This window comes from Borostomias antarcticus (assembly GCF_949987555.1).
Source record: "Borostomias antarcticus genome assembly, chromosome: 2".
Lineage (NCBI taxonomy): Eukaryota > Metazoa > Chordata > Actinopteri > Stomiiformes > Stomiidae > Borostomias > Borostomias antarcticus.
This window is the reverse complement of record NC_140235.1, coordinates 28,709,493-28,733,662: the sequence shown is the minus strand read 5'-3', so window position 1 is coordinate 28,733,662 and position 24,170 is coordinate 28,709,493. Positions and strand designations below refer to the sequence as shown.

General features: G+C 46.5%; 1 protein-coding gene across 1 annotated transcript; it reads left to right on the top strand.

Moving 5' to 3' along the window:
• Positions 1-2,193: 2,193 nt before the first annotated feature.
• On the top strand, positions 2,194-22,405 carry oplah (5-oxoprolinase, ATP-hydrolysing). Its single transcript, XM_084461301.1, has 27 exons — positions 2,194-2,361; positions 2,752-2,937; positions 3,225-3,416; positions 5,463-5,577; positions 6,468-6,591; positions 7,107-7,302; positions 7,722-7,887; positions 8,372-8,510; positions 9,306-9,373; positions 10,541-10,860; positions 11,036-11,148; positions 13,414-13,584; positions 13,805-13,942; positions 14,150-14,288; positions 15,084-15,196; positions 15,592-15,743; positions 16,588-16,748; positions 17,118-17,219; positions 17,713-17,887; positions 18,463-18,647; positions 18,873-19,019; positions 19,361-19,495; positions 19,731-19,880; positions 20,486-20,643; positions 20,790-20,950; positions 21,102-21,199; positions 21,450-22,405. Exons 2-27 carry the CDS (start codon positions 2,767-2,769, stop codon positions 21,624-21,626), a joined length of 3,966 nt encoding a protein of 1,321 aa, XP_084317427.1. The 5' UTR covers positions 2,194-2,361; positions 2,752-2,766; the 3' UTR covers positions 21,627-22,405.
• Positions 22,406-24,170: the final 1,765 nt, after the last annotated feature.

The window sequence follows — 24,170 nt, the reverse complement described above, 5'->3', positions numbered from 1 at the left end:
TCACCACAAAACATATTTGTACACGTAATGTAGACACTCAACCAACCAGCAACATTTCAGTGAGATATAGGCCAAGTGATTTGTTTTTAGATAAATGCATCTTCTTTCAAACATTAAGCAAAGATTCACTGATTAGGCCTACAACCAAAAACACCTTAATGTTTAAGATTCCTTGAAAGAAGATTAGTTGGGTGATTGTATCCCATTACTAGGACTTGACAAATGATGTGTAGGCCTACTTGGTAAGATGTGGAGTGATTGGAGGGGCCACACAGCACTCATTCTGACCAAAACATTTTAACCATCTTACCGAACATATTTCTTAACAGCTTCATCATAAAATAAATGAACCTGGAGGGTCAGGCAAGTCCAAAACAGGCCTCAAAGAAATGGGAGAATTTAAAGAAGTACACAGTAAATGTGTTTCACATAACATGAATATAGCCTTCTAGATGCTGCAGAGATCTCATGCTATTGTTTGTTTTAGGAGCTGAGAGCTCCACCAACTGGCTCTGGGACTGAGCAGGGAGAGGAAACCCCTGCTACTTGGAGCTTCTATGGCATGCATGAGGCAGTGGGGTCAAAACCATCTTTGACTCCACCTGTCCTCATTGCCTCATGCATGTCGAACCCTGCCATCAAGGCCAGTCCAGATCCATCTTCCCTCCCGGGCACATCCAGGTCCAATCCACTGTCCCTCCCAGGCACATCCACGTCTGATCAACCATCCCTCCCAGACACATCCACGTCTGATCAACCATCCCTCCCAGGCACATCCACGTCTGATCAACCATCTCTCCCAGGCAAGGCAAGGCAAGGCAAGGCAAGGCAAGGCAAGGCAAGGCAAGGCAAGGCAAGGCAAGGCAAGGCAAGGCAAGGCAAGGCAAGTTTATTTATATAGCACATTTCAGCCACAGGGCAATTCAAGGTGCTTTACATGAGACATTAAAAGCATTAAAACAAAAAGCAAGACATTATAGACACATCCACATCTGATCAACCATCCCTCCCAGACACATCCACGTCTGATCAACCATCCCTCACAGGCACATCCACGTCCGATACACCATCCCTCCCAGACACATCCAGGGCATCCTCACTTGAACCCCCCCTCCCCTGCCAAAAAAGACGGGGGTCCATTGATAGGGGTTAATAATTTTCAGTTGTGATCGGTGATGCCCAATTTTCAGTTTTCAATATTATTTTATTTTCAATAAATAAGAATTGTGGCAATCAATCCCTGTGTATCCTTTATACAGAATCTGGAGACAAATATGTGCAATCTCTGGTTGTCATATTAGTGGTATGGTCTGCAATCTAAACTAGCCTATACTTCAGACCACAGGTGAACACAGCTCTGGAAAGGATGAGATCACAGCAACATCCTGATTTACTGTGTATGGTTTACTATTTATAGATGTTTTTGAGTAAGTGCACTTTCTATATACTACTTTTCCCCAAAATTTAGAATGTCAGACATTATTTGCAGAAAATTACAAGATGACAAACACAGGTTCATACGGCCAGCTTGTGCAGTTTTTATGGGCTTGTTTTAATAAACTGTATAGCAACTTTCAACACAAGAATTGCAGCCCAAAGTGTTACATAACAGTGAAGATGAAATGAGCATAAAATCAGGACAAACAAAATCAGGCCTGCTTTGTTTTGATGCAAATAAAAACAAAAATACAAACAAAGAATACACTATTAGCCTACAAATAATCATGCTGAAGCAGCTGCGGTGGAAAAATGACAATTATTTTATTGACAATAGTCCTAATAATAATAATAATAATAATAATAATAATAATAATGAATTAGGGTAATGGTGAAATGAATAGGTAAGAGTTCTTAAAATGATGTAGAAATATAATTGAATGCCTTGACCATATTGTCATTTGGATATTTCCACTTAGGACCTAGGTAGGCTATCTGATATAGGCATCCTCATAAACTGTAACAAGGAAGATACAAACGCCTCTACCACTGCAAAGTGCTGTTGACGCGAAACCATGGTAACCGTTGTGGTTTGTGTTTCCTGTTTCCGCTGGAGTGAGGGGAGTGCGTCCCTAAGGGTTTTAGACCCTACACCCTAATCAAGGGAACTAAAACGGAGTGCACTCGGTGACTGAGTACGAGTGGGGAGGGACTGGTTTTGAAAAGGGCCCTAGTCTATTTGACCAAGTCCGGAACAGGGGGTGGAGTGGTGCTTAGCAAATTAGCAAAGGCTCTCTTTTGCAACCTGAGCCGAGTTGTGAGAGGGAGGAGACGGCGGAAAGACTATCAGCCTGCAGGACGAGGATTAAGACACACGGGAGGCCAACCGGATTATCCTAGAGAGCTAGAGCATTTACGAGATCGGTAAGTGGGAGATCGTCGATTACAAACCCCTAACCCCAACCAATCTACTGATCACAGAATGCAGTCAATACAGTTGTTTTTGTAGACTACACGTTAGGTGATTGACTTCGCTTGACCACATGCATAAAGACGACCTGTAATGTGGGATACGATCAGTGCATTTTAAACGCATCGCAGATTAATTCATCTGCATGCATTTTAAGATTTAATGTCTGCTCTGTCCTCGCCTTTCCCAATGACAAAGTAGCCTAGGCTACCTTTTCAAACACTCTTTGCTGCTGTTTCTCTTCACGTCTGCCTTCTAAGACCATTGCCTAAGGAATTTAGATTTGGATATGTAACACACTATTTCCCTAGTCCAACAGTGTTTCTCTTCACTTCCTCTCTTAGCCTCGTCTCTTCGTGATGTCTGAGACCAAAGGGAAATTCGACTTTGCTATCGACCGTGGCGGCACTTTCACCGACGTCTTCGCGAGACTGCCGGACGGTCGGGAGAGGGTCCTCAAACTGCTGTCCCACGACCCCCAGAACTATAAGGACGCTCCTACCGAGGGGATCCGCAGAGTCTTAGAGGAGGTGAGATGGTGGTACTTTATTTCTGATGGGTGTACAGGGTGGGAGCAGCAGAGAAAAATAAGACATTAGAAGTTTGAGGACATGTGAGCGGGTTAGAGCAATGGTTGGTTGGGAGGTTAAGGTGGTAAGATGCAGGGAGAAGGAGATGGCTGTCTGAAAGTAAAGGTGGTGATAAGCCTGAGATCAGACATCAGAGTAACAGAGTGTGTCAGAGTGCGTGTGTATGTGCGTGTGCATCACCCTCTATAAACCTCCTGACCCTACCGTCTTCTCTCCCCGTCTTACAGGAAACTGGCCTGGCCTTCCCCCGGGAGCAGCCCGTGGACACCTCCCTGATTGGCTGGATCCGGATGGGCACCACAGTGGCGACCAATGCGCTGCTGGAGAGGCAAGGCGAGAGGACCGCCCTCCTTGTCACAAAGGGCTTTCGGGACCTGCTGCACATTGGCACCCAGGCTCGGCCAAAACTCTTTGATTTGGTCAGTGCTGCGACTGTGAACGACTTTGGCAGGGGGATCAGGTTTGAGGGGGGGCGGGGTGCCGAAGCACAATAGCGGCCACTTACTTTGAGGGTCTTTTGTTTGGGCTAGCCGAGACGGGATCTCCTCCCTGACCCTGATGCTGAATACTCGCTTATAACTAATAAATACTTAGCTATAACTGAGGGCTGACAGCAGGCCTGATCTCTCACAGCGCACAAGGGTGGACAGGACGCTTGTCTGATGTGATGTAACAGGTTAATTTAGCTACCCTCAGATCACTGGCATTGGCTCAGGGCCTTCTGCAGTGTGTGGATTGACTTGTTCAATGTTCACAGAGCAGCGATAGATATGGTTTTCAAGTTATTATAAACGTTGTTCCCAAAGCCCCTGCGCCCCCCCCCCCCCCCACCAGGAGATAGTTTGTCTTATCTTAACAAAAGATGGCCACTAACATATTGTATGCTTCGGACAATGTAGCTCAGCTGCATTGTCCAAAGCAAATTGAGTTGCGTACAGAGCTTACATTTGTCCATATATTAACGGCCTAGTTTATGTTCATTGTTCAGTATGTTTTGGGAGTGGGGTACACATCTGGACTATATTCCGGCCCAGCGGTAGGTCTGAGAGTCTTGTGAGCAACAGTTGCTCTTCCCATAACATGCACACGCACACACACACAGTTTCACATTCTTCAATTGGGGACTGGTGTGCCTGTTTGGGATATACAGGATGTAACAAGCACTGGATTCATGCAGTATGACTTAACAGTAACATGTCAGTTATAACACAGGACACACACATCCAGTAGGCGCGCGCACGCGCGCGCACACACACACACACACACACACACACACACTCTGTCTCTCTGTGTGTGTTTGTGTGTGTGTGTGTGTCTTTCTCTCTCTCTCTCTCTCTCTCTCTCTCTCACACTCACTCACACACACTGACACATGTTTGCATGCATTAGTGTTTTAACGATGGCCAATAATCTAATCTGTTTTGGATTGGACAAATGTACTGGCACCTTTGGGTCCCACCTCTGATAAACATACTAGTATTGTTACCCTAGGTCTGATAAGCTAATATTGTTTCACTGGGTCCTTGGGTAAATTATTGATTTGGGGGCCCTGTGGTTAGATACTGTGTGTGGTAACCGCTATCTCTTACCCCTGTCCCCATCACTGCTCTTGTTATAGATAATTGCACAACAATGGTTTACTGTTGCAGTTAAGATGCTGTGCCCTTTATTTTAAAACACATATTTTAATAGATAAAAGAGAATGAGACATGTTTTTATTAATACTAGTAAAAACATGTCTCATTGTCTTTGCGGCGGCTGTAGCTCAGTTGGTAGAGCGGGTCGTTCAATGATCGAAGTTTCAGTGGTGCGAATCCCAGCTCTGACTGTCCACATGTCGAAGTGTCCTTGAGCAAGACGCCTAACCCCAAATTGCTCCCAATGAGCAGGTTGGCACCTTGCATGGCAGCTACCGCCATTGGTGTATGGGTGAATGAGAGGCCATTGTAAAGCGCTTTTCAATGTGAGACCATTTAAAGTGCTGAAACAATCACAAAGTCATTACGAAAACAAACAAGCAGAATAATAACAAGCAGAATAATAACAGAGACACTAATTAATAAAATACATACACATTACATACAAATTTACTACAGTAAATAATTAGGTCATTAGAGGATCACTAACTGTGTACTGGTGATTTCCAAAAGGACACATTTTGAGCTGTAAATAATTAGGTCATTAGAGGATCACTAACTGTTTACTGGTGATTTCCAAAAGGACACATTTTGAGCTTCAGAGAGACTAACTTTAAGTGGATTTTTTTTCAGGCCTATGAGTGATTTTCACTGTATTTGGATTGGTGCCACTGCTGGAAACTCAGAGTTTAGGCCTTTGTCAAGTCATTGTGTAATCTAATCTGGTGTGTGTGTCTGTGTGCACACGCCCGTTGTAACTGGCAACATTAATGTAGATGATGTGAGAAATGCTTGGAAAACTTGCACTGACTGTGTGTGTGTGAACAGGAGGTCTCTGTGCCTGAGGTGCTGTATGAGGAGGTGATCGAGGTGGATGAGAGAGTTGTCCTCAAGCTAGATGGCTGCCAGCTACCCAGGAAAGAACACACGCGCATTGTCACAGGTAGATGAATAACAACTGAGATGACTACAAAGGATCTGTTCAACAACATGTGAAACAGAAAAACAATGAATACATTTAAGTTACGCAATGACCTCAAGACTTCATTACCTCCGCCCCAGTGACATTGCAGGGCGAGAGGTAATGTTTTCTGTGGCGTGTGCCTGCGTTTGTGCGTGCGTTTGTCTGTTAGCAGGATTACACGAAAACTACCTGACAGATTTTCACTAAACTTGGTGGAAGGGTGAAGCATGGTCCAAATTAGAACCCATTACATTTTGGAGCAGATCCGAATCACGGGTCAGGTCCAAGGGCCACCCAAACACAGCCGGACTGTCCATTCACCTCCATTCATTTTTTGGACCAGGATTAGGCAAAAACTACCAAACTGATTTTTATGAAACTCGGTGGAGGGGTGTATCATGGACCACCTAAGAACCACATTTTGGCACGGATCCGAATCATGTGCCGGATCCACAAATAAAAACAAAACTTAGAACGAAGCCAGCTCCCTGTGTGGGGGTGCTAGATACACAAGAGTTTGGACTCGGGTGTGAGGGGGGAGAGCCGGGAGTGCTCCATTGCCCCCCGCTGGCTGTGACCCAAGGGGGGCGCCACAGAGCCGGCCAAATACAGCCACCCATTCACCGCCAGTTCATTCTTCATCTTTTGGACTAGGATTACACAAAAACTAGCATATTGCTTTTTATAAAACTCATGGAGAAACATGAATGTGTTACTCTACTTGCATAAAGGTCATGTTTACATGCCTGAAAAATAGAAATAAACCAGTTTCTCAGGTTTGAGGAGTAACAGCTCAGGTTACTCATTTGCATCCATTCTCACCTTTGCACACCCGTGTGTGTGTGTGTGTGTGCTTCCGTTTCCTTCAGGCAGTACAGGGGACACCCTGGAGGTGTTGCGGGAGCTGGACCTGGAGCATGTAGAGCGAGACCTGAGAGGCGTCCTGTCTCGGGGGATCACGAGTCTCGCTGTGCTGCTGCTGCACTCCTACACGTCAGTACGACACAGTAAACAGGCACCATTCAGGGCTCTCTGGCATGTCGCCGTGTCTGACAACCAGAACACACGGCAGGGAATGCATAGACATGCTCTCTAAGACGACCCAGACACAATACAATCCCAGTTCACCAGTATGGCTCACTTAACAGTTTGTTATATGCGGAAACGAGGGGCCTATTCCAGGGATACATTAGTCATCGCACAGGACTGGAATGCATCCCCGATCAAGTCGTGCTAGATCAGAGATTGTTTCAAGGAGGGGGTGGTAAGAAAGGGTCATTTTTAGCACATTTGAAAAGGCTAAGGTGTGCGAGTGTAGCCGAGTGAAACTGGGTTCTCGTGAGTCCGTGAGTAGGTAGTGAGTTGTGCCAATAAAGAGCTAGCTTTTTCATTGGCGCAGCTGGTTAAAACGGCGTCTGTCACGTGGGAGACCCCAGTTCAATTCCCACCCAGGGCATGCTGAAACGCATGGGTGATGTGGGTTGGTAAGCTCTCTCTTCCCCATCCAGGTGGTCTGTCCATGAGAAGGCGGTGGGCTCGCTGGCTCACAGGCTGGGCTTCTCCCAGGTGTCCCTGTCCAGCGAGGTCATGCCCATGGTGAGGGCGGTGCCGCGCGGGTACACCGTCTGCGCCGACGCCTACCTCACGCCCAAAATCAGACAGTACCTGAAGGGTTTCACCTCCGGCTTCAGGGGCGCCTTGAAGGTCAGTTTCTCTCTCTCTCACTCTCCCTCAATTTTTTAAATTCAATTCAATAAGCTTTATTGGCAGGAAATACTCAATATTTAAATATTGCCAAAGCATAGTACTAATTAAAAAACAAACAAAAAGAGATGATAATAACATGTATGAAAAAGAAATGCTGTAATAATAATAATAATCACAATGTGTATATGTATGTTTGTGTGCGCACGAGCGTGTGTGTGTGTGTGTGAATATGCGTGTGCTGTCTCTCTCTCTCTCTCTCTCTCTTTGTAGCTCTTTCTCTTGTGTTAATGGGCGAGTGCACTCCCGAATACTAAACTCATAATACATATACATATAACATTCAGAGTACCCGCGTGGAGCAGACATCATCGACCAGCTTCTCTCTCTCCAACCCCCCCCCCCCCCCCTCCCTCCAGGACGTGAGCGTGCTGTTCATGCAGTCGGACGGCGGCCTCACTCCCATGGGGAAGTTCTGCGGCTCGCGGGCGGTGCTGTCAGGGCCGGCGGGGGGCGTGGTGGGCTACGCCGTCACCTCCTACAACCAGACGGAGAAGAAGCCCGTCATCGGCTTCGACATGGGGGGTGAGGAGGAGGAGGAGGAGGAGGATGGGCGACAGGAAGGAGCTGGGGGGATTAGAGTGGGGGTCACAATAGAAGGGGAAGGAAGAGAGAGACAATTAGACCCAAAGACGTGGAGAGGGGGGGTTATTCTGTATGTGGACTGTATTGCTATGAGGTCAGAGGGAGGTGTGACGTTGAAGTTGAGAAAGAGGTGTGAAATGAGCAGAAGGAGGTGGATGGAGTGATACCAAACCAGTGTTGGAATGAAGGGAGAGAGAAATCACTATATGAAAGACTGCTACATGTTGGCTTTTTTAAATCTACATATATAGCGCATCCAAAGTGAACTGAAATGCATTATGCATTATGCTATCTCGTCACCTGGATCTTGGACCCTATGGCCTCCGTAGCCCCTCACTGGAAAATAATCACTAAATTTCTCAAACTAAAAACTTTTTCGACGCTCATCACTTTTGTCGTTGTCCCCTGACGCTCTGCGCCGTAGGTACGTCCACGGACGTGAGTCGCTACGCTGGTCAGTACGAGCATGTGTTCGAGGCCACCACTGCTGGCGTCACCCTGCAGGCCCCTCAGCTGGACATCAACACTGTGGCGGCGGGCGGCGGATCCCGCCTCTTCTTCAGGTCCGGCCGCGTGGGGGCGGGAGCGGGGGGGGCGCTTGGGGACGATGGGATGCTACTTTGGACATTTAGGATGTCCCCATGCCTTATTGGAAAAACTATGATAAAGTGGTATTCCGAGACAGGAAGCACAGGTTGTAATCTTACCAGTGCCAGTATGCTCTTCTGTGAAATGTATCGCAATCCGAATGTTTTTACATGTTTGGCATGGCTTGGCACTTGTTTTCACTGCTACCATGGAGGATTATGTGCAAGTCATGCCAAACACCTAAAAATATTCAGATTGTGATACATTTCACAGGAGAACATACTGAGACTGGTAAGATTACACCCTGTGCTTCCCTTCTCAAAAAAGCACATTCATCATAGTTTTTCAACGCATTATAATTTACGTATGCCCCATTGATTTCCACTGTAGCCCAGTGAGAGCCTGCATAAAAACTGCAGCTGGCCCAATACCGGGATGATCAGTGAAATTATGGTCTCTGTTTCAGGTTCATGGTAGACGGACCACAAATAGGGCTAAATGACCAAAATAGCACACCACCCCTTTAACCATTAACCCACAGCACTGAGTTACCGATGACACTTGGAGACAAACAGAAGATGGTTAACAGCTTACACACGGAGTGACCCAAACTCCAGAAACAACTTTGAACTGCAATGCATCTAAACATTTTTTAGAATAAAACAATGTGTGAGATGTAATGTTCCAATGTGCATGAATATAGGTTTGACATTTACAGTCCTCCTCCTAACGCCCCCCTCCTCCTCCTCCTCCCCTCTCTCTCTGTCTAGGTCAGGCATGTTTGTGGTGGGGCCAGAGTCTGCTGGTGCCCATCCAGGCCCAGCCTGCTACAGGAAGGGTAAGGCCACGTGCCGAGTGCTCCTCTCTCTCACACCTTCGTCCTACCCTGATCCTCACCACCCCTCCCCCGCTCTCTGCTGATGCAGAAGCCCCTCCCCCTTCACTCCCCCCTCCCTCCTCCCGCCTCTCCCTCCCTCAGTAGAGTTCACACTAGTCTCACGATGCCGACATATCCACTTGCGTGATTTAGATTTAGATTGCTATTCTTGCACTTTGCCTTCAGCACTAGATTATGCTCTTAGTCACTTGTTTTAGAAAGGAGATGCACTTGTGAGTTCTGGCAAGTAGTAGTACATTGGCTTTTCCTACGTTAAATGCAATTATTGTTAGTCGCTTTGGAAAAAAGCATCTGCTAAATGACTGTAATGTAATGCGTGGCGTTAAGAGACTGACTTGTGTCTACGTTCGTACAGACCTGTTAAGAGAAGTCTCTTTCCCCCCCCATGAAACTATCCCGTTGCACTCTCGTTGTTTGTTGTTGTCATCAATCATCATCTCTACCCTTTTCCTCGGGATATTCTACCCTGCGTTTAATCCTCACCATTCGTTGACACGCAGCATCTCTTCGTCCCCAAGCCTTTTATTCATCTTTCCTCGTCTTCCAGATTGATCGTCTGTCTGAGGTGGGGAAGGGCAAAAAAAATTGCCATTACTCCAAGTTTTAGCCCAAGTCATACGTGACATATCTCTGCTCTAGACCTAGCACAGCTACTCGAACAAACTGTCCCGCTTGACTGAGGGGTTCTGCAGTTTCCAGGACAGATGGAACCACTTAGGTCTATCTAGAAATCAACGGGGTTCTAACCAAGGAGTTTATATATTGACTCACGCTGACCTGTAAACGGTTCTATCTAGAATATCTTTCCAGAGGGTTCTCTGCAGTGTGCACAAAGAACATAGACATGAAGGTAGGGACTTTGTGGTCCTGTTTGCTGAATGAAGAATGAAGAAGAACCCATTGCAGTTTAGTGAAGTTTAGTCCCTACTTACATGTTTTTTAGTCTGAGAAATCGACCAATAATGTAAGGTCAAGGACCTCAGCCTAATAGACAGTGGCTGTGTCCGAATGTCCATACTATATGTACTACTAATATGTAGTACGTACTAAATAGTATGTAGTATGGACATTCGGACACAGCCAGTATTTTCTATCTGATGTCCCCAGGTGGGCCCCTGACGGTCACGGACGCTAACTTGGCTCTCGGTCGCCTGCTCCCCTCGTTCTTCCCCCGGATCTTCGGCCCTGGCGAGAACGAGCCTCTGTCCGCCGAGGAGACCGCGAGGCACTTCCTCCATCTCACCCGTGAGATTAACGACTTCCTGTCCACCAGCCAGTCCCAGGGCAGCGCCAACGGGGCCCTCGCCTCTTCCAGCAACGGCAAAGCCCAGGGCGGTAATTCGGAGATGAGCATGGAGGAGGTGGCGATGGGTTTCATCCGAGTGGCCAACGAGGCCATGTGTCGTCCAATCAGGGCGCTTACACAGGTACTGAGACTGAGATGCGGGTTTGAATATCCCCCATTTTCACTGAAAATTGACTAGTTGCATAGAATCTATTATTCCATCCAACACAATTCTAGTCGTAGTTTAAACAGCATTTTCCCTTTTCCTTCTTGTTCTCTCTCTCTCGCTCTCTCTCTCTCTCCCTCTCTGTCTGCAGGCCAAGGGGCACGACACGTCCCAACATGTGTTGGCATGTTTCGGCGGGGCAGGTGGGCAACACGCGTGTGCCATCGCACGGGCCTTGGGAATGAAGAGCGTCTTCATACATAAGTAAGCCCTTGTACATGTGTGTTACATGAGATTCTGTGTGAGAGTGCGTGTGTGAGTGCGCGTGTGTGTTTGGTGTGTGTAGGGACAAACGGAACCAGCAGGGCTGCAGGGGTGGTGTGAGTCAGAAAGTTTGCGTGAGGTTGTGTGTTGGGCGCAGTTGGTCCCATTAGGGCTGTCATGTTTGAGCACTGGTGACATGTGATTCTACCAACTGTCATAATGGCGATGTTTCGCCGTCAGTGGTGAAGGAGAGCAGCTGTCCAGGATGTCCTGTTGCCTTCGGGGCCTCATCATTTATTTTTGTCCTTTCTTTGTGGAGCTACTGTGTAGTCTTCATTTCCTGCGTCCTTAGAGTACATGTCTGTGAGGAAGCAGGTGAAAGAGGATTGTGAGAGTTGACTTGGAATGATCAGCTATTCGTTCAGTAGAGTTTACAAAAGCCCTTATGTAACGGTTGTGCTGTACTCTGCGTTGTGTTCTTTCAGTTTGACCCGTGTTAAGAGCTTGCCCGGGGAGGGATTCGAACCCACGCTCTTACACCATGTCCTAACTACACGCGACGCGAGCGAGCATCAGCGACAAAATGCGTTCCATTGCTTTGTTTTCTGTCGTTATGTCCTAACTGGACGCGAGTGACGCAGCGCGAAGCGGCGCAACGTTTTAACTGCCCTTTTGACGCTCGCCCTGTTCCTATTGTCCTCCTGTCGCTCGCGTTGAAAGGCGTTCTTTCTTTAACTGTCTTCAGTTGGGAATATAGACAAATGACGTAACAGAACAGGACATTTAAAGGTTTCAGTTAGGACAGCAAGCGTTCGATGTCGCGTTCTGTTGCTCACGTCGCGAGCAGTTAGGACCCGGTGTTACGAGCTCTTCCGCTTGGGATGCGGACGCGCTGACAGTTGCGCCAGTAGGGACGTCCCTCTTGGAGGGACTATCAGCACTCCTTTGAGGAGTGAGTTTACCAGCTACTCGCTACCACTACCTCTGACTCATTTTACGAGGGTTTATAAGGACTCACTTTCACTCGGTTACACATGCTCAGATGTCACTATGTTACAGTCGACATTCAACGGGATCTTGCCTCTTACAAGCTTTTCTGGTGTGCTGATTCTGCATTCAACAGTTTTACAGGGTTAACTTGCACTGTTTGGAGTGTGTGTTGCTTTGGATGAAAACAAATACAGTAGGACCCCACTCATCCGAACTTCAGAGATCCGAACCTCCCGGTCTACCGGACGGGCTTAATTTTTTTTTTTTTTTTTTTTTTTTTAGCCTACTATCTGGTACTGGTGGGATTTTCATTACAGTACTGTATCCTACTGTGAATAAAAACAGAACTATATGTAGACCTACATGTTGCATGTAGGCTGTAGCCTAATGTCACGTTTAATTTCTTTGTTACTCTAATGTCGAGCGCAAAATGCAAAGGAGTCTGCTGCGCGAGAGCTGCATTCCTTGGTAGCCAGAAAGCGCGTCAGCATTGAGTCATTTTTCGTTCCCAGTTAATGGACTTCAGGAACACAGACGTGTTGTGACTCGTGAGCATGTAGATTAGCCTACTAAACCTACTGTATTTGTTAAATAATAGCCTACAGTCGAGGCCACGTTAGCCTACATCGGTTGTTTTAGATACTCTTTTAGGCTACAATAGCCTAAGACACGACAACTTGTCTGTCATTTCATTTATTTATTTATTGATTATAATTTGCTCTAATTGTTCTAATGTTGGGTTGTTTTTAGGCTATACCATTTTGTTCTACGAATACAGTAGCCTGTCGATGCAGCGTACGCCTCATTTGAGAATAAAGTAGCCTACTGTATTTGATCAAAGCACGCACTCAAGTGGAAATTCGGTTATTTTATTATAGGCTACTGTAGGTCTATTATAGGCTAGGCTATATGAGTTTAGTTGGCTGATTGCAATTTTGATGCATTTTCACAAGTAATTAAGATTATTTATCGGTCTATTATGAGTCTATATGGAAAAAGTATACCACTTATTGAATTTGGTGCATTTTAACATAAGTTTCAGTCATCCGGACATTTCAGAGATACGAACGACCTTCGGTCCCGTTGGGTTCGGATAAGGAGTCCTACTGTATGTCTCATTTGCCTCCATATAACCCCCTGTCTGTGTGTGTGTGTGTGTATGTGTGTCTGTTTATATGCATGTCTATGCGTGTGTATGTGTGTCCTTGTGCATGTGTGGGTGTGTGCGTGTTGGTCGTAATGCGTGTGTGTGCGTGCGTGTGTGCGCGCGTGCAGGTACAGCGGTGTGTTGTCGGCCTACGGCCTGGCGCTAGCCGACGTGGTGGAGGAGGTCCAGGAGCCGTGCTCCCTGCAGTACGAGCCGGGCTCCTTCTCCGAGCTGGACCGCCGGGTGGACCAGCTGTCCCAGCGCTGCCTACAGGCCCTGCAGGGGCGCGGCTTCACCTGGTCAGCACCGGCCAGCACACACTCACATCCAAACACACACACACACACACTCCCAGACACACACACACACACATTCTGTTTATAGTACAGCTTCAAGTTCAAACATGTATACAGTATGAACGTATGTTCACCTCAACTCATACACACTCTTTCTCGTTATCACACACACACACACACACACACACACACACACACACACTCATTTGTGTCCCTCTCCCAGCGCTCAGGTCAACACCGAGGTCTTCCTTCACCTGCGCTACAAAGGAACCGACTGCGCTCTCATGGTGACGGCCACTGGTTACCCCAGCAACCCTCAGTCCTGTCTCTGCGGCGACTTCCGCAGCGCTTTCACCGAACGGTGAGTGCAGTAACCATAGTAACCATCGGTGCGCCTGAACGCTCCAGAAGGACTGCAACCATAGGAACGGTTTTCAGAATCAGAATGCTGCCGATCAGTAACACAGTGTAACTAACATAAGACCATTATTCCCTTCCCCATCTCTCTCTCTCTCTCTCTCTCTCTCCCCCCCTCTCTCTCTCTCCCTCTCGCTCTCTCCCATCTCAGATACCTGAAGGAGTTTGGCTTCACCATCCCAGAGCGGCCCATCATGGTGGATGACATCAGAGTGAGGGGTTCTGGGAAGTCGGGCATCAGATCAGTGACCAAGGGCAAGGCCGCACCCGGCCAGGCCAAACCCATCACGGTACAGGCCTCAGGGCTCAGATAGTCGCAGGTCAAGAGTACCTTGTAGAGATCGTACATTTTGATGTCGCCAATGTTAGTTTTCTCACTTGTAATATCACTATTCCAAAGGCTGGGAAAATATCAATAGCAGAATAAGTTAAATCCATTGTGGATAGCTGATCTTCACACAGATGGCGTGTTGTCATGCTAACGAAATAGACGTATAGATGCACATAAACTTGATTTATATTGTGCATTTCACACAAAAAACACAACACATATACACAGTCTGCACTTGGTGTAGCAAGATTTTGATAGATTTTAAAAATAGATTTAGATTTTTTAAATAGATAGAATAGATTTTCTTTTGAAACACTGATGTATTTAATGGCAAGACAAGGCAAGTTTATTTGTATAGCACATTTCAGCAACAAGGCAATTCAAAGTGCTTTACATGAGACATTAAAAGCATCAAGACAAAGTGCAAGAAACGCATAAAAGGTCATAAAATGAAATGCAAAAAATAACAAAACACAATGCAGGAAAAGTAAAATACAGAAATAAAAGTTAGTGCAGTGTATGAATTAATAATTTGATATTTGATTTGATAAATAGCAGCGGCAAAAAGAAAAGTCTTCAGTCTTGATTTAAAAGAACTGAGAGTTGCAGCAGACCTGCAGTTTTCTGGTAGTTTGTTCCAGATATGTGGAACATAACTGAATGCTGTTTCTCCATGGCATGGCAACAATAAATGTAGTATTTCATGCGGAAACTATCACTCAAGTGTGTCCTCATTTTTTCCCCCATCGCTAAGACGACCAAGTGTTACTTTGAGGACGGTTACCTGGATACCAGTGTTTACCTGTGGGAGGAGTTGCCATGTGACCACAGCATCCACGGTCCAGCCATCATCATCGACAAGAACAGGTGGGCGTCTCCCAAGCCATATGCCAAGGCATGACTGCTTATCCTCTATAGAAGGCTAAGTTAGTCAACAAATAATTAGATAATCATTTGTAAATATTTACCACTGGCTGTGCATTTACCTAGTTGATTTGAAAAACGTGATAAATTGTTCACTAATCCATTTGGCTAATAGGCATTTTGGATGTTATCAAGCTGTAGAATAACAATACATTTTGTAGCTATCACTGCTATTATTTGATGCTGTTGTAAGCAAGACAAGGTGGTACACTAGGTAAACTCACTCATATTAGCTAAAAGAAATTGCAGGAATACTACTACTATTGTTTTTTTTTTCCTTTCAAATGGGCCAGTATGTTAACGTGGTATTAACGTTGTGTGTGTGTCCTGTGAGCCAGCACCATCCTGGTAGAGCCCGGCTGTGTGGCCCGGCTGAACGCGGAGGGGGACGTGTGCATCGCTGTGGGCTCCGACCCGCACTGCATGCTGGGAACGGAGCTCAACACCGTCCAGCTGTCCATCTTCTCGCATCGCTTCATGAGCATCGCAGGTCAGGAGGCCGGGACAGAGAGAGAGGGAGGAGGGATGGGAGCTTCTATTTGTGATATTTACATTTTTTTTAAATTACATTTACAAAAATTTCTAAAAACCTGTTCACTTTGTCAAAATGGGGTATTGTGTGTAGATTGACGAAAAAATAAGAATATACGCAATTTTAGAATAAGGCTCAACTCAAATTTAATTTACAAAGCACATTTAAAACAACCGAGGTTGACCAAAGTGCTGTACAGGTCCAGAGCAACAAACACAGCACAGCACACAACAGAACACTAGAATAATACACCATACAAAGGCTGTAACATGTAAGAAAATGTGAGAAGTGAAGAGGTCTGAATACTTTGTGAATGATGGAGGGGGAGCAGGAAGGAAAGGCGGCGAGATAGAGAGCGCAAGGAGGACGAGAGGTGGGGATGGGAAAGAGAGACAGGTGTTGGGGTAGAACAGCACCTGTGACAGTGACTTATTAGCCTGGAAACAAAGCTGTGTCATGTCCCAGTTGCGGTGTGAGTAGAGGCCTCTGCTACTCAATCTATCTGAACATTATAGTTACTTGGTTTGACTAGCTTAGACATTACCTTATTTAATTAATACTAAAATTATAAATTTGAGTCGTGTCAACCTGCCTAAAGCTACTGTCTGGTTGAAATGATCCTGTTGCTGTCTTTAACTTGACTAAAATCCATCGTTTTTGTCAAGTAACATGAAACTTTCAGCGCTGGCCAGCCGATACATGCCGTGCATCGAGTGGGCCGGTCTGTCAGTGACCCCCTCCCGGTCCGCCCCTGCCTCTGCCCCTGCTGAGATGTTTGGTGCCTGTCCCCCCCCCCCCACAGAACAGATGGGCCGTGTTCTCCAGCGCACCTCCATCTCCACCAACATCAAGGAGCGCCTCGACTTCTCCTGCGCCGTCTTCGGCCCCGACGGTGGGCTGGTGTCGAACGCGCCCCACATCCCCGTCCACCTGGGGGCCATGCAGGAGACCGTGCAGTACCAGGTCCGCGCCGGATTCATTTTGAACTTCATTGTATATTACAGAACTATATTCCCCCGCTGTGTCGCTCTTTTTAAAATATACATTGTTCTCCTTTGAAGGAGGAGTCACTGGAACACACAGGCATTTAACGACGCGTATTAGGTGCAGGTAAAAAAGACTAACGTTTCGAAATTACATCAGAGTCATGATGAATCTGATGAAGATGTAATTTCGAAACGTTAGTCCATTTTTACCTGCACCTAATGATTGTCTTTAAATGCCTCGTGTGCTCCAGTGACTCCTCCTTCATACTCTACAGTCCTATCCTGAGAAGCACCGGGCATGACGAGGACACCATTTTGTTTCACATGTGTTGTTCTCCGTCCGCAGATGAGAGCTCTGGGCAGCAGCCTGCGTGAGGGGGACGTGATTCTCAGCAACCACCCCAGTGCTGGGGGCAGCCACCTCCCGGACCTCACGGTCATCACCCCGGTCAGCCTCTCTCCTGACCCCGTCCCCGTCCCCTGACGGACACTGTGTGTGCTCGCGCTGTGACAGAATTGATTTTCTCACCTTCTTCATGATATTCACAAACTTCCCCAAATTCCCAATGAGAATTCCCAACGGAAATTTATGGGAATTAACGGAAATAAATTGGAAATTTATGGGAATTAATGTGAATAAACTGGAAATTTAAGGGAATTAACAATTCTGATTTCCAGTTTATTCCTGTTAATTCCCATAAATCCCTGTTAACTCCCATGATAAGTTTGTGAATATTCCTGGAATCTCACTCCTTTTTTTTTTTTTTTAACTCCTTCCCCCCTCCTCTTTCCCCCCTACTCATTCTCTATCTGTGTTCTCCTGTATGCTCTCTCTCTACTCGTCTCTGTCTTTATTTTGCCTCTTTTCTCTCTCTCTCTCTCTCTCTCTCTCTCTCTCTCTCTCTCACACACTCTCCCTCTCTCTCTCACACACTCTCTAGGTGTTCAGGAGGGGCGTGAGCGGGCCGGTGTTCTTCGTGGCCAGCAGGGGGCACCACGCCGACATCGGGGGCATCACCCCGGGCTCCATGCCCCCCCACTCCACCTCTCTGCAGCAGGAGGGGGCGGTCTTCACCTCCTTCAAACTTGTCACCGGGGGAGTCTTCCAGGAAGAGGGTGAGGGGAAAAGCCATATAAGGAGAGGAAGCAAGGGACGGAGAGAATGAGAAAGTTAGAGGTAGACGATGCATTTGGCCGAATGCCAGCGCGTTTTAGATTATTTTATTTTTTTAAAATTTTTGGTTTATTTCTCAGGGACACTGCATATAAATACATTACAGTAAATACCAGAATTAGCCAGGTGAAGTTGGCAACCTAAAATCAACTTAACATCAAAGTCAATGTAAAAATCGACATGATGTCATATCTGTTTGGCGGTCATTGGGATTCTTGTTATTGTTTGGTTGAGAGGTGCTGCGGTTGGAAGGAGTAGAATGACTCTCACTGTCAAGATATGATTGGGCGTGAAGGGATGTCGTTACACACCCGATTGGTTGAAATCCCCAGGAACCCACAGCAATCCAGGAACCATTTTGCAGTATCAATGTCATGGTAGACACAAGCTTATGGCATGGCGTCTAATAACCTAATCTTCTATCACTCTCTTTCTATCACTCTCTCTCTCTCTCGCTCCCTCTCTCTCTCTCTCTCTCTCTCTCTCCCTCCCCGTCGCTCCATCCTTCCTCCATCAGCCGTAACCGAAGCCCTCATGGCTCCGGCCCAATATCCAGACTGCTCTGGCACTCGCAATCTCCATGACAACCTGTCCGACCTGCGGGCCCAGGTGGCGGCCAATCAGAGGGGCAGTCAGCTGGTGGGGGAGCTGATTGACAGCTACGGGCTGGCCGTGGTGCAGGCCTACATGGGCTACATCCAGGTAGGTAGCGTGTGTTTTTTCACTTGCATACTTTACAGAGGGTGCTACGATGGCAGGCGCCATTAGATTCAAACGCTTTGGTCAGCTGACCAGCATCTGAGTTTTGGCGTGTATTCTCAGAGCCGATCACATTTCAGACAGATTTGGACTTGTGTCGAGAGGTGTTTATGTGTTGGGGGCTTTGTGTAGTCTGACCTTTGACCTTCGAGCGCACACGGTTCTCAGAGTAATGCAGAACTGGCCGTGAGGGACATGCTGAAAGATTTCGCCCGGCGACGCCAGCAGCGGACCGGCGCCCTGGACGTGGAGGCGGAGGACCTCATGGATGACGGGACGCCAATCAGACTGCGGGTCCAAATCAACGAGGAGGAGGTGGGCGGAGTCTGTGCAGCCGAAAAATGAAGGCAGTCGTCTTCTTGGCTACAGTAGCTTTATTGAACTAGCATCTTTCCTACAGATATTTACAAGTCAATATTCACATCAGCATTTTTTACAGGCATGTAAAAAAAATACTTTTTTACATTAATAGCAAAATGAAAGAGTTTACGGTGGTTTCAATACTGATAGAATGCAAAACGAATGAAGCAACATATATGAAATTACAGCCCAGTTACACATGCAGTACAGCGCAGTATGAATCCACAAACGAAATGGTTTTACCTCCATTTTCTCTCTCTCTCTCTCTACCTCCGTGTCTCCGCCCCTGGCTCTAGGGCAGCGCGGTGTTTGACTTCTCTGGGACGGGGACGGAAGTGTGGGGGAACTGCAACGCCCCAAGGGCCATCACATTCTCAGCCCTCATCTACTGCCTGCGCTGCATGGTGGGCCAGGACATCCCACTCAACCAGGTCAGAGGTCACTGAAGTGGGAGACGCACAGTGTGCACGGAGGGAAGAGCAGTATGGGACGACTGTGGTCGCTGTTAAATACTACAGTGTTTACATTTGGACCCTGGCGATGTATTTATGACAAGCATGGCTACACAGCAATAGGATATTTACAGCGTTATGTACCGTGATGTGATGTAATATTCTATTTGGTACAGTTGTGCTCAGTGCTCACCCATTTTTGTCCGTCTTTCAGGGATGTCTCGCTCCTATCAAGGTCATCATTCCTACCGGCTCCATCCTGCAGCCTTCCCAGAATGCCGCAGTGGTGGGCGGCAACGTGCTGACGTCACAGAGGGTGGTGGACGTCATCTTCCGCGCGTTCGAGGTCTGCGCGGCCTCACAGGTGAGCGAGAGAGAGAAAGGAAAAAGATAAAATACTTTTATTTTTTTATACAACGGTTAGTTCCGACCTCGCTGATTGGTTAAGAGCCGTTGTATATTCACGATATACCACGGGCAAAGCCTCTTTACCGTTTTACGTGAAATATTACTGCGCCAATTATTGCTGCCTATGAAAACGTTAGTTCCATTGCGTAACCATCTGTTGGTTACACTACGGTTTCTCAAGAAAAATGGAAACATTTAATGTCAATTTTGAGTTGTTCCTTCTGTCCTGTAGCCTACCACTCTGGTTTATCATCACCACTTTTGCACAGCAAAGGCGGGCTACACCCATCCTTCGTTCTTCACTATTCTCAATTCAATAGGCTTAATTGGCATGAACGTCAGGTGAACCGTATTGCCAGTGTCAAGAATACAATTCAATAATTTAATGAGAAAACAAACTAGTTATACAATTAAGTAAACTAACAGATAGATAGAAGAATATGCCATAAAATATATATTAATTCAAAATCAAATGTATCAAATGTCACATGTAAAATAAATAAATACATGAATGAATGAATGAATGAATGAATGACCTCTCTCTGTCCCTCGGTCTGTCAGGGCTGCATGAACAACGTGTCGTTCGGCAGCGAGGACAGCGGCTACTACGAGACGGTGGCCGGCGGAGCGGGGGCGGGGCCAGGCTGGAGTGGGCGGAGCGGTGTGCACAGTCACATGACCAACACGCGCATCACCGACCCGGAGATTCTGGAGAAGAGGTGGGCAAAGGATGCTCGGCGTGTTTCAGCTAGGGTCTATTTAGTCGAGCTATCCTATTAAGATGTCTTGCCATTTTAGTTTATTTTATTTTAGAAACGTATATATCCTACCGTGTTGTTCTGACTGCGGGCCGTCTCTGGGTCAGGTACCCTGTGATTCTGGAGGAGTTCTCCCTGAGGCCCGGCTCGGGGGGAGGCGGGCAGTACCGCGGGGGAGACGGGGTGGTCCGCAAACTCCGCTTCAGAAACAAGGTGGTCCTGTCTGTGCTGACCGAGAGACGCTCCACCCGACCCTACGGCCTGAAAGGTAAACCTCTCCCATCATTAGTCTCCGTCCGCGCCGCCTGGACTATTGAGCCGCTGGTCCTTCACTCTGTTGCCTGTTGAGATGTGCAAGAGAGACCGTTCAATACCTATCTCTCCCGCTCTCTCTCTTCCTCGCGGTCGGTCTCCCTCAGGGGGGGAGTGTGGGGCGCCAGGGCTGAACCAGCTCCACAGAGCGGATGGGAGGGTTCTGAACTTGGGGGCCAAGACCACTGTCAGCCTGGAACCAGGGGTAAGACTGTCTGGGAGGCCTACTGTACTTTATTATAAGCACTGTTGTGGCACAGCTTGTGTGTGCGTGCGCATGCATATGTGGGTTTACTATGTGTCTTTTGGAATATAGGCTGTATGTATGTTGTTTGTGTACTGTATACAGAAGGTAGACCTTTTCGGTATTGTTACCTCAGGTCAATTATAATGCGGTGATAGATAGTATTCATTGAAGTGGATGATAAACCACCTCTCTCTCTGTCTGTTGACAGGACATGTTCTGCCTGTACACGCCAGGCGGTGGAGGATATGGGTCTGAGGAGGCGGGGGAGGAGGCGGGGGAGGAGGTCAGCCACGGAAGAGCCCACACCAAGCGCCCACGCCTCAGCCAGCGCTTCCCAGAGAGGGGCAGCGTCTTTGAGTACCGCAGAGCACAGGAGAGCGTGTGAGAGAGGGATGGAGAGAGAGAGAGAGGAATGGAGAGAGGGAGAGGGATGGAGAGAGAAGGATAGAGAGAGAGAGGGATGGAGAGAGAGAGAGGGAAAGAGAGAGAGAGGGAGGGAAAGAGAGAGGGAGGGAAAGGGAGCCATTGAGTTAAGAACGCAGAGGCCAAAAACGGACGGAGAAGATGGAGACCGACGAAGAGCAAGTTGTTTTGAACCCCAGCTCAGTAAACACAGTTCATCAAGAATACAAACAAGTTTGGTGAAAAGAGAAAAATTGTAGACATTGACTGAAATGTAACATCTCTGCTTGTCATTTGGTCTTTTTTTTTTTTTTTTTTACTGAAAGGTGCCTTGAGTATACTCTTGAGTGAGTTTGTGCTTTTTGAACGAGACAAACTGTGCAATCCTGTTTGCAGAGTCCAGAGGAATTGTGACCAGTAGTATATAGAATAATAATGGTGCCACAAGGCAGATTCATCAGGGGGGAGAGACCTTCTAACAGACCGGCATCCCAACTACAACCTCAAGATGCTAGTCTGCTCCTCCTTGTGACTTCCAAACCGATTTGGTGAAAGTGAAGTAGTGATATACTATTTTTATTGTAATAAGTATATTTTAGACAGAAGATTTTGGAATGTGTTCCTCACGATGGTGCTAACTCTGAAGATGTCTCGTTTTAAGTTGTCATTGCAATTACAATTTGAGGTATGACAGACTGGCTTAACAGTTAATGTTTTTGGTGACCTTCCATTCAACAACTCCGTTCTACCACTAAGCCATTGCCATGCCAATTGAATACATTTGTAAAAACCAATTGCAGTTTCTTTGTTTTCATTTATCAATAATAAGGATCTTTATTGTGAAGGGTCATGTTCAATGAACAGCAGGTTTCAGATAAAGTAGGCTTATGCACCAGTGTTGCATATGCAACAATGCACAAGAACAAGGACCCTTTAAGCATTCAAAAAAGTATGAAAAATGTACATTGGAATGAAAAATTGTTTTACCGATATTGCACTGCCACCTTCTGTTCAAATCACCACACATCCAAACGCTAACCAAACAGTCAAGTCAAGAAGTCATTGAAACTCTCTTGACAAGAGAACATACTCACACCGTTTATCTACAACACGACTATTCCACACAACACCAAACCTGCACAGCCCTGACATTTACACTCATTCATACTGAATTACATTGATGTAGACCTGTAGTTTTATTTACTAAATAACCAAACCAGACCCCCCCAATATGAATTCCTGGAAGGTACCGGGTCATCCCGGGAGAGATAAGAAGCAGCAGGGGGGCTTCAGATGGGGGGAGGCCAGCGAGGAGGGGAAGGAGGACACGCAGGCCTGCGTGGGCCGCTGATGGAGAGATAGGGGGCCGTGCCGGTAGGGGGTTGACGGGTGCTGTATTTACGGATGTAAATCAGATGGGCGGGGGTCCGTACAGGAGGTCTGCATCAGGGATCAAAGATAGAATATCTACAGTTAGTACAGGGTCACAATTCCAATCCTATGGTTAGGATAACGTCTTGGATTCAGGCCCTCCCCCTTTGTCACCTCTTGAGCTCATCCCCCCTCCGTTGGCAGACGTAGTGGGGTTGGTTTATACCACTGAGATGGGGGAGGACAGCATAGGCCTGACGGACCTGTCCTGAATTAGGCCTACGATGGAAGAACAAGAAGAATTGTAATTGTTCTATAATAATTTGGTGAAATTTATCAACATTTAAGGTGATATAAGCATCGAGACTGAAGAAGCATTCAGACTGGAGGATCTCTATATAATATGTTAATGATCCCTCAGAGCAAAAAGGCATTCTAGTCCATCTATTGGTGAACAGCAGACGGGCTTAACAGTCAGAGCAATCACAGTCTTCCATTGTAATGCTGGGAGAGAACTCCCATTAGGACAATGCAGCAGGTCATTGACTCTGAACTTAAACTGTGAAGCATTCTAGCAGCCTTTAAAAATGACAACACAAATCGACAGTTTCAATGTGGTTGTACCATCTGATCAAACGCTGCCCCAGAGTAAAACAGATATATAGGACTTAGTAGGAAGAATTCCGACACTGGGCGGGCACACGCACATACACATCTTTAAAAGCAAATAAACATGTCGTTCTTTCTCCCAGAAGCTGTGCTCTCTAGGTTCCCTGCATTGTCGGCACATACAAATTAGAACAGTGCCAATGGGGAAAAAAACATTTATTTCATACCCTGTAAGGAATGACAATCTCTGCAACCTCAATTCATGTGCAGTTTTACAATCACTTCCAAAAATACTTTACAAGCTTTTCAAGACATCAATAAAAACAAGACAAAAAAAACTTCTAAAAAATCCAACAAATACATATCAAACATTCAATGGTCAGCAACATTTAAAATGCATTTCTCTGAAAAAAATAATCATATTTGACATTAAAATAGTGCAAACACCAGCAGTGCAAAAGTTCATGTAAAAATACACATTCTACTATGATAGACTGAGGTAGATTTAGTAGTGTTTGTATATTTGGTTGAAGTAGATTTAGTATTA

Excerpts from the sequence above, each read along its gene's own strand:
- oplah (XM_084461301.1), top strand. The coding sequence starts at position 2,767 with ATGTCTGAGACCAAAGGGAAATTCGACTTTGCTATCGACCGTGGCGGC. Across the intron at positions 3,417-5,462 it reads GGCCAAAACTCTTTGATTTG|GAGGTCTCTGTGCCTGAGGT; the intron begins GTCAGTGCTGCG and ends GTGTGTGAACAG. Across the intron at positions 18,648-18,872 it reads CCTACATGGGCTACATCCAG|AGTAATGCAGAACTGGCCGT; the intron begins GTAGGTAGCGTG and ends CACGGTTCTCAG.